Source organism: Pavona decussata, unplaced genomic scaffold, assembly GCF_977016875.1.
Source record: "Pavona decussata unplaced genomic scaffold, jaPavDecu1.1 SCAFFOLD_452, whole genome shotgun sequence".
NCBI classification, from domain to species: Eukaryota; Metazoa; Cnidaria; class Anthozoa; order Scleractinia; family Agariciidae; genus Pavona; species Pavona decussata.
In genome coordinates, this window is record NW_028145801.1 from 40,001 (window position 1) to 50,333 (window position 10,333).

Consider the following 10,333-nt stretch of genomic DNA (forward strand, 5'->3'; position numbering starts at 1 on the left):
GCGATTTTGAGGTTCGCATATCTCGCGACACCTTGATTTTGCGAAAATTTTGCATTTTGACTCACTTTAATTTCGCGTTTTTGAGTGAGGTACACTTTATTGCTTTGTCAATGTTATTTATCATGTCCCTGAATTTGAGGCATCTACGAAGAACGTTGTTCAATCAATTAAAAGGATTAAGCAACTAGTGGAACAGCACTACAAGGAGCAAGTAAATGGATAGTTTGAGGATTGTACAAAGAAGTGTGAGACGGAAAGCAGTAGTGATGAAGAGGACCAGAACATTACCACAGAATAGTTCAAAATCATTGTTATAAACTTATTTAATGGTAATAAAGTCGCCTTTTTAATTATTGGCATACTGTGCGTCACTTAAATTTCGCGATTTTTTATAAATCGCGAATTTCGCGAAATTAACGTGTCGCGAAAATTTCATGTAATAAGGTATACATTTTTTTAATTTAAACTCTTTTCAGTAAACCTCCACTACACCTTTTCCCTACCTTTTGTTCAGTAGATGTCGCCCATTAAATCCAGCAGGCTAACATTTTCATATAAAACAGAGCGGGAAAAAAATTGCGCTCTGCTTCTCGAGATGTCATTCACTGTCGGCAAAAAGCCCCCCGTCACCTAAAAGTTCATGAATAAAGAGCAGAGTTAACTACATCAGTCTGTCGATTTTTCTACAGATCTTTAAATAATCGTTAAAGGTACAATGAGTGGTTTTTTGAAGACTGTAACACTTTCCTTCTCTACCGTTGACTGATGGATTAACTACGAATTCTGGGTACATTTCCAGAAGACATACTAAAAATACCCCAATTCTTGGAAAAACAGGGAGTAGATTAACTGGTGCGACTCGGATTCAACTGACTGACGTCGTGAGAACTCATTGGTTGTCGGTCTTCAATCAAACGCTTCTTGTTATGACAACATATTAATATTCACATTCCTTCCCGAGGAAATCAAGTTGTGCCAGTGTGAAACATTCGTTCTTTGAGCGGAGAATGTTGCCTGATCATCAGAAACTTGTGCTTGTTTGGCGTCGAGGAAACTCTGAATCAACCAGATACAGGAGCCCAGATAACAGACTAGCATATCCGAAAACGTAATATTGCGTAATGATTTACATCTTAAAGTGCTACTACGATCAAATTTTCGAATACCTTTTATTTGCGGTTGATTGGTAGTTTATGTCCTAAAGTACATGATCTCCAAGTTATATCCTCATAAGATGAAGGAAAGTGCGATTTTTTTGCGCTCAAACTCCACGAATTTTCATCCGCCATTGAACCGCCATGTTCCTGCGGCCAGGGGCCCGTTTCTCGAAAGTCCCGGTAACTTACCGGGCCCGACAAGTGTGTTTGGTGATAAATGTTTCTTAACAGAAGTCGATTTTTGTTAGCTTTGAATACTAAATTTTAAAATCTTATAATTCTATGAAAACATTGGCCAAGTACCATGTCTGCAATCACTGTGTAATCGGCGAAAAAACATTTAAAAGTATACTTATCGGGCCCGGTAAGTTACCGGGACTTTCGAGAAACGGGCCCCAGGTTACCAAAGGCAGATGGTGTCCAATGACAACAGAGGCCGGGTCACCCGGGAAAAACAAGTGACGTCAGACTCTCAACTCGAAGCCCAGGCAAGCCCTACGAGGCTAACTTCTCATACGGTTTCGAACACGTTTGCGAAAAATGTTTCGTTCTTTCAATGGTGGGAAGTCGCTGTGTTGTTCAGTGGTATAACAACTGCTCTAATCGAGCGGCAGGAATTGCGCTGCATGCGAGTCCGGCCGACAGAACGAGAGATGTGTGGGTCCAGTTTGTTGTCTTGCACGTTTTGCTATTTTCTCGGTTTAGTTCGAGGGACACTTGGACATTCCACCCAAGTCAGTGAACACAAATAAAACCTGATCTTTTGAAAAGGGTAAGCGATCAGGAGATCGTGAACCTGAAAAAAATCTCCGAAGGGGAAGGAGCGGCAAAAGGTAAGCTTATGTAAAGTGGGCGAAATGTGTGAATATTGTTTTTTATCTTTGGTGATTCCTCGATACCTTGTTCAGCACCCATACAAATAGCAGTCACAAATTTTTATACACATTTTATATTGCGTTTCTAAAGTACTAAACTTTGATTGAACGAGTAAATAATGTAAGTGCAACTAGCTCCCGGAACTAGCTTTTCCCTCCGAAGCATTTCCAAAACATCTCAGTGCGAGAAGAGTAAGCTTGTGTTTACTTTGCTTGTGCAAAAGCTTGTGGCAAAAACTGTGCAAACAAACGCGAAGAAAACCACTTTAATTATCCATTTTCACTCAGCTTTCGATAAGGTGGTCTTTGGCGTTTACAAAAGGGTTCCTTCTTTCTTTTAAGTGGTTTTCTTGAAGAAATAGTTTGAATTTTTGGTTTAAGAAAGGTTTTAAGAAAACCTCACATTCAGTTGCTTCTTATCAATTAGATTCAATTGGTAATGTATTTTAAATTTTGATTTATTTTTCAGACGCTGAGTTGCAACAACGTCAAAACCCAGCTCTTACTATTAAATACAGGGCAAAACATACCTTGCAGAGCACAACACGTGAAAAATGTGGACAGCCAAGAAAAGGCCAGTGCTCCTCCTTAAACTAGCAGTTGAAGAGCACTGACCTTTCTCAAGGGCTTTTCTTGATGTTTTGTCATCAACCACCAGTTGACAAATAGAATCAATAAAAGAACTGTTTTCTCTTCATTCATCATGCCTCCTCTTTGTAACTCTTTCCATTACATAGGCTTCTGTTTTAGGGAAGGGTCAGAAATTAGTGGGGACGGGGGGGGGGGGGGGGGTGGGGGAGTGAGGTGGAGATTTTAAATTGAGCAATGAAAATGTTGTGACCCTCCATAGCGATGCAAATGAAATTTTACGACCCTCTCCCTGAACAGGTAATACAATGTAGTTCAAATACCAGAAAAAGAAAACAAGAATGGAGGCAAACTGTAAGTTACTTACTGGAACCATTTTGCCCCAACATAATTCAAATCATCTATAGAGCCCATTGGCATCATATAACTACATTATGCTACACATTTCCTTTGCATTAATATTTTAATACTTAATACTTGTCTTGCTTTTGTTAAATAATGACTTAAATTAACAAATTTTATTTTGTCTTTTGTATATAACTCGCTCTCCCTGTCATACTATAAATTATGATTGCAAGAGCATAAATTTATGTGACCCTCTGTTTTCACTGCTTATTCTTTCATGACACTCCACCTCCCCCCCTCCCCACCCCCTGCTCCCTGCTAATAGGGAGCTGAAGCACAGACATTCCTGAGCCATGTATAGCAACCAGAACTCAAATGTTTTCTCTTTTGGTGTGGTTTTAAATAAATACTTATTTGAATATAAACAATATTAATATGGTAGCCACTTTGGAATAAGGTTTATGGTTCATTGTCTGCAGTACATTAATAATTTTATTTTTATGTTCATTTGAAAAAGAGTGCCAGAATCTTGTTTCACCAATGAATTTGTTGTTGTACAAAATGAAATTGAATCTACATTTTCTAAGAATAAACACTGATCAAGAAGAACAACCTTGAGAAAAAAATCAAAGGTGGCTCACAACAGTCTCAACTTTACTTCATTTTGGTAGCATGCATTTGCCCATCTCTCACTGCACCAAAAGTGAAAGTAACAAGAACTGTTACCACAGCAACAGTGTATCAAACTCATCAACACTTGCTTGGGGGTTTGCCCTTAGACATGTAGGACAAAGGATGTTTGTTGTTAGGTTGATTTGACCCTTCATTAGAATAAGCAAAAAAATTTCAATACCTGAATCACAAACTTTAACTCCCAAGAATATTGTTTTCAATTTATATTTGCAAATTCCTGCTTTTCCTCCCCTCATTTGCCTAGGTGGATGCTTGTTACCAGAAAGCATGCCTTAATAAATTTTCATTTATAAAGCTAGTCATTTCTTCAGTGCGTTAAAGCATCCAGTGCAGTGGTGTTTAACCTGATGTGAGCCACCTTAAAAAAATATATATGTACACAGAAAAGACTATTACATTGTTCATGATGGTGCAAGGGAAGAAAACAAATCATTGCAAATTGTTGTTGCCTTGCAAATTTATTTGTTTATTGATTACTGTACTTATTCAAATCTGGATACAATGATGTCCATGCAGCACCAGCACTCTCCAGGCTTGGTAAGTCGCTCAAGGGAGCAATTTGAACATTTGCACCTGAGAAAATATTGAACCAAGAGGAAACTTAGCATCAATTACAAGGGAACGATCAGCTTAAATTCAAGCCATTGCACAGAGCTTTTCACTACAATATATATTCTTTTTCCATGGTAAAAAAGTGCAAAAACAGTAAGCTTACTCGGAACCGAAACTTAACTGTGCACTCTAATTTAACACCAAGGCAAACTTTCGAAAGCAAAGCTAAAAACCTAAACCTAAACCCTCCGGGGAATGAACTCACTCTGGCTAGTAGTCAAGAGAAATTGTTGAGGATTCTCAGGCACTACACTTTTAAAGCTTGCCTGTTTTGTTAATACAGCAAATAACACATCTAAATATCAATCTCTATCTCTAATATCTTACCCGAGAGATGAACGACTCAGCAAAGTCTGCTCTTCCTTCTCTTGTAGCAAAAGCGCTAGCTGCTGAACTTATTCGGCTGCCTCTTCTTCAGACGGAACTAGCTCTACAGAGTCAGGACTTCTTAATTTCCTTTGCCTATATCATGCAAAGACGATCCAGGAGAGCTTTCTGTGGCCAAAACAGCTCTGAAATTCGTCGCCAGAAGGAGAACTACAGTACTCGCTCGATCAGCGAGTTGAGAGTATTACGTCACAATCTCGTACCCAGAGTCTTCAGGCTTTTCGGTCAGCGGGGCAACGCCGGGAAGATCGAATTTTATTACCGCAGGATTTCTGCGGTGAAACAATGAAAACCGTTACGGAACAGCCAATCAAAAAAATTGAATTTTTTCGATGTCCCCAGAGTCTTCCCGGCGTTGCCCCGCTGACCAAAAAGCCTGAGGTCTCTGGGTACGAGACGACAAAAACACAATAGGTTTGAATAAAAATACCGCAACTCCAATCACTTTCATACCGCGGGCTCACTGGAACATAAATTCATAATGGCGGACTCGAAAACACCAGTTTTCAAGGCTCAATATTTTCAATTTACGGGGCCCAAACTTCATTTCAGTGACCAAGACAGGTACAGCCACATCGGATAAGCTGTAAAGAACGTATTTTTGTTTCATACGTGACATGAAGTTTTGATCGTAGTTAGTAGCACTTTAAGAGCGCCTTTTTTTCATGACCGAGTGAGTGGTGGCACAGGGTTCAAAAATTGACCACCCTCACATTTTGCTCAGAAATACTCTATGATGAGTTAACAAACGTGGTGTGTTTCTTATGTTCAGCTCTGCTTTTGTTTTCCAGAAAATTCTCAAAAACTGTAACGGGCGCCGACCGTCATAAAATGGCGGAAATTAGTGCGCCGAGTAACAACACAAGAACTTCGCTCGTGAAAAGCGCAAAAGGAAGCACGGTTTTTTCAAATTGGTATATTTGTGTAAGAGATACTGGCAAATGATTCAAGTCTAAAACCATGATTGTTTACTTAAAGGGGAATGCACGGTACGAGTTTGAAAATCACCAATATTTCATTGTTTGAAAATCTCATTTTGGAGCAGTTTTTCAATAAACATTTTCCCCATGCGGTATAACTCAGAAGCGCTTGCGGATCACTCACCGTTTCTGGGAAACCAGTCTAGATAGCCTCGAAAAAAATCGTCTCGATAAAATGGCTACTCGATCTGCCCCGAAGACGTTACTCGTTTAAAAAACGATCCTCCTTCTTGAAACGAGGCTCGTTAAAAAACGAGTCCTTCGGAAAACGAGACTCGTTTAAACGAGACTCGTTCTGCATATGAGACTTGTTTAACGAGACTCGTTTGGAAAGACTCGTTTAACGAGACTAGTTTGGAAAGACTCGTTTAACGAGACTCGTTTGGAAAGACTCGTTTAACGAGACTAGTTTGGAAAGACTCGTTTAACGAGACTCGTTCGGAAAGTGAGACTCGTTAGGAACGTGACTCGTTCTCGTTCGTGAAGGGAGGCTAGTTAATCATTATTTCACTGTAGATGGTAAAGCAATGTAATTATCAAGAAAATTATTTCACTCGCAGTCTTGCGTTGACCAGAAACTCCGGCTTATATGAATAATTTTAACTTTGAAAACCTCAGAAAGGACCATCAACTTCATATATTTTGTTGTTGCTGTATTTGTCGATGTCAATGTAGGCAAAGGGCAATGAATTCTTATTTCATTTGGTGTGGAATGATTTATTTCAAATGTTTTACTTTTTTCAGTATCTAACTAACAAATTGATTGGCCATCTATTACTAACGGAAATAATAAAGAGTATTGATGTCATTATTCTAGAGTTGTACCTTTTGTGTACTTAAAAATCAGTTCAATTTCTACTACCACTATCCGTTTCAGATTTTTTTTTTTTATAAACAATAGCCAACAATACACAACACGATATATAATTGATGAAGAACACGATGTAAATGATTAGAATAAATTGCAAAATTGCCAATCGAAATATTAATTGAGTCTGAAAATAACACAAACGTCTGAAAGGTAAATAGCGCCACTGAAAACATCATTATTCACGGCTAGAAATGATACTATCTATTAACAATGATTTGTTCCACCATTTGCGCTCGACGGTATATTTTGTATATTCAAAAAATCCAGGGTTAAATTTTTTGTTTAAATTATTCACAGTACACTACAATCTGCGACAAAGTTAAAATTCGTTGAGCCGCTTTTCCTGCCGCACTTAAAAATGAACTTAAAAATCTACCACACCTCGAAACGCAATACCACTATAACCTTATACCCCTATACCCTTTCCCGCTTTCAGACTCATTTATCAGGGGGAGTTGGTCAAAGTAAGGGAATCGAGGCTAAAACTATTCAGAAATGTTGAACTCTTAAGGCTGGTTTTCACTAGCGACAGAGTCGGAGTCGGAGTCGTAATCAGAAGCGTAGAGCTTATGATCTAGTGAAAACAGTATTCCGATTCCGGAACGTAAGCGACGGAGTCGTAAGCGGAGTCGGAAGAAAATGGAAACGTTCTGATTCTTCTTACTCCGATTCCGTCTCGCTTATGACTCCGCTTACGACTCCGATTTTTGATTTTCACTAGGTCATAAGCGCTCTTACGACTCCGCTTACGACTCCGACTCCGTCGCTACTGAAAACCAGCCTTTAATGACAATGCTTTGGTTACTGTGTCGCAGAGTGTAGGCCGATCTTTAGATCTTTATCCTCAGGAAAATTCACTCGTTATTCTATTCTAAACTGCTAAATTATAAATGATTAAAAACTTAATTTCAATCTCCCCCCCCACATCTACCCAACGGTTTACTTTTGAAAGGTTACATCCCCACATCGATCCCTCTCTCACTCTTGTGGGTGGTAGCTTTTTGATTGTTTCATTTTCCTTTCCTGGAGAAATCACCATCCTATAAAGATGAAAACCAAAATGTTATGAATTGCCATTAATCTTCTATGTGTTATATCGCATGTATACCTGTTTACTTCATATCAGTAATATCCGTTCTTGAAAAGTCGATCTATTGCACTCGCGTCATTTTAAATGGATTTTAAATGATCATTATTGGTATAAGCTCATCATAAGAACAAAACCTTCCCTCGACAATTTCCATTTAATTACCTGATTCCAATCTACTTTCTGACTTTTTTTTTTTTTTTTTGGGGGGGGGGGGGTGCTAATAGGTCTGTAAGGTGCTGTCCATTCTCATGAAAAAAATTTACATGCCAATATTTCACACCAGCTCCTCTCACCTTATCTCTACTGCCGGACACGGGAAATGCAGCAGAAACCAGCTGTACAAACAAATCCAGGTTTTTGGAAAATACTGCCCTCCAAGTATATCCGTGGGATTTAAACTCGCCACTCGTGAGGGGTCGTTCTTCTTTCACGGTGGCGAGAGAGGCAGGGAGGTCGTTAATTCTCCAGGAGAATGAAACAACCATATCTTCCTTCTCTTCCACTCGTTCCATCACAGTTTCCTATAGGAGAATTTACAGTACAACTCAGTGTCTTCTCTCCTCTTTTTTGTTGTTGTTGTTGTTGTTGTTGTTGTTGTCATTGCTTTAAACATTACAGTGGAATCCCGCTCTACGGACGCCCACTTAACACGGACACCCCGATATTAGAGACCATATCGGTTATCCCGTCGAAAAGTTCATATTGTCTGCATAAAATTAACCCTCTTATAAGTTACTGTAATTTTAGTCCGTTAACACTGAGTTATTAGATGAACGTACGGTTTCCATAGATTCAACTCGTCAGTTGCAGTTACAATTAGGTATAAAGTTATCCTAGAGTATGATAAATAGCCGTAAGGTTTCCATAGCCAAAAATTGTCACAGCCAAAGTACAATTGTTAAACGTTTTGTTGCCGTTAAAATGTCTGCTCTATCCCTTTTTCATTTAAGAGCCTTCTGGCCACCAAAATATTACAGACACTTCGGTATGTCCCCTTGGTGGTGTCAGTATTAACGGGGTTCCATTGTATGTTTTTTATCGATAAAAGTTGAGATACTTACCTTTTTTTGTATTATGCCCAATAACCGCTGTATCTCACCATGCTGTAAGTCATAGTGTGACCTGGCCGCGTCGTACACGTGAGCATCCATGTCCCTCCTTTGTCTTATTTGTTTACAGCCTCTCACTTTGCACTGTAAGGCCTTCAATGGGCAATTGTGCTGGTGCAAACACACATGGGCTCTGAAAAACTATCAACAGGCACTAATTATTTTAGGTTATACGAACTTTAAGACTATTTAAACCATTCGGAGCTTCGCAGCCCGTATTACTTATTGCTACTGGTCTAAGAAAGTATGACCGTACTTCACTCTCGCTTCAGCCGGTTCACTTTCTCCCAGTGTGCTGTATGCTGTATCATTGTACCTTTGTTCTTGTACTTCATGCCCGAAAAATCCCATTGGAGAGGTGCTAATGGGTTTATTTCTCAGTATTGAGTCACAAATTCTATTAGCTCAGACGTTGTAATCAATGTACAAAGATTCGTGTGACAGATGCATCTCATTCTCCCAGGAAATTCGAAAAGGAATTCTTTGAATTTTTTTGACTAGTTTTTTGAAAAAGACCACGGTGTTGTGAGCTGTCAAGATGTGCAGATCATGCAAAAGTTCAGTTCAAGTTCTACCATGGTCATTTGATTAATTGCAAGGGTCTTACCTCGGCAATTTCATGCCACATCCAAGCGGGCACTCTATTTTTGAATAGAAACACTCCCTCCTTTCGTGTTGGGCTAAACAACTTTTCGCTACTTCCTTCCTGCAGCCAGGGCAATCTACCAAAGCTTTTTCGCAGCTATTGCTGTGCTCGTCCATGTCCTCGCGCAAGGAAGAGTGGTGGCGTCCAACATTAGGGCAATTTACCACATCTTTGGGACAGCCCTTGCCATGGTCCCTTGCATGTTCCAGAGTGCCTTTCCATATGCAACCAGAATTGCCACAATGCATACCCAGATTTCTTGTTAGTGCGTCAAGGCTGACGTTCAGGTGCAATCGATCGCGATGGAAAGTTTCGCGGCAAACGGGGCACGGAGCTGTGTTTAAAGCTGCGTTCTCAGAGAGAGAGACGATAGAGTGCAAGCACTTCATGCACCCAGAATGTCCACATGCCAGACTAACTGGTTTTATCATCACTTCAAAGCTACAATTAATACAGATTCAACGATTATTAGTATCACGGCGGGTAGTATATCCGTTTCCGGATAAAATAAGACTTCTCGCCGAAATTATTATCTTTTACTGGCGTCCACGGCCATTTTTGGTTCGTTTCCTATAATTGCAAAAACAAATTTTCTAATCAACTTGCGTCGGAAGATTATTTTGGTAAATGAACCTCATTGTTGGGTGGGCGGGGCACGACGAACGACACAAAGAACGGCTGTGAAGCTGACTAAGTATTGCCGACGCGAACTTTTATTGTTCGGAGCATGAAAATGAAACGCTCTAGACAGATGGAAAACACTTCCATGACGTGAAAACGTTTATATGGTATGAAATCTTGCTTTTGTCGGTCTTTTTTCGTCTCTGTAGTAATACAGTAAAACGATAAGTATACGCAGATTTATAATCAATGGCACTCACCCCCATCCCCAAACATTTAGCAGCTCTGAAATCGATCAGATTAATTAGAATCCTATCATTTTGTCTATTTTTTCTATATTTTACTTTATATTTTCTTCT

General features: G+C 39.5%; 2 protein-coding genes and 1 long non-coding RNA gene across 3 annotated transcripts in view; 1 reads left to right on the forward strand and 2 right to left on the reverse strand.

The window, feature by feature from the left end:
• LOC146450508 (uncharacterized) overlaps positions 1-2,457 on the forward strand; it is a 16,649-nt gene extending 14,192 nt beyond the window's left edge. The window contains exon 11 of the mRNA XM_085100328.1: positions 1-2,457. This exon is cut by the window's left edge and continues 1,465 nt beyond it. The gene's annotated coding sequence lies outside the window, so the exon portion shown is untranslated.
• Positions 2,458-4,097: 1,640 nt separating this feature from the next.
• LOC146450509 (uncharacterized) lies at positions 4,098-5,653 on the reverse strand. Its single transcript, XR_014860294.1, has 3 exons — positions 5,059-5,653; positions 4,598-4,853; positions 4,098-4,231 (listed from the first exon to the last, which is right to left on the reverse strand). It is a non-coding gene; the product is annotated as an uncharacterized LOC146450509 (long non-coding RNA).
• Positions 5,654-7,383: 1,730 nt separating this feature from the next.
• Positions 7,384-9,457, reverse strand: LOC146450510 (uncharacterized). The gene is made up of 4 exons (XM_085100327.1): positions 9,315-9,457; positions 8,660-8,848; positions 7,892-8,119; positions 7,384-7,548 (listed from the first exon to the last, which is right to left on the reverse strand). Exons 1-4 carry the CDS (start codon positions 9,333-9,335, stop codon positions 7,519-7,521), a joined length of 468 nt encoding a protein of 155 aa, XP_084956453.1. The 5' UTR covers positions 9,336-9,457; the 3' UTR covers positions 7,384-7,518.
• Between the last annotated feature and the right edge of the window lie 876 nt (positions 9,458-10,333).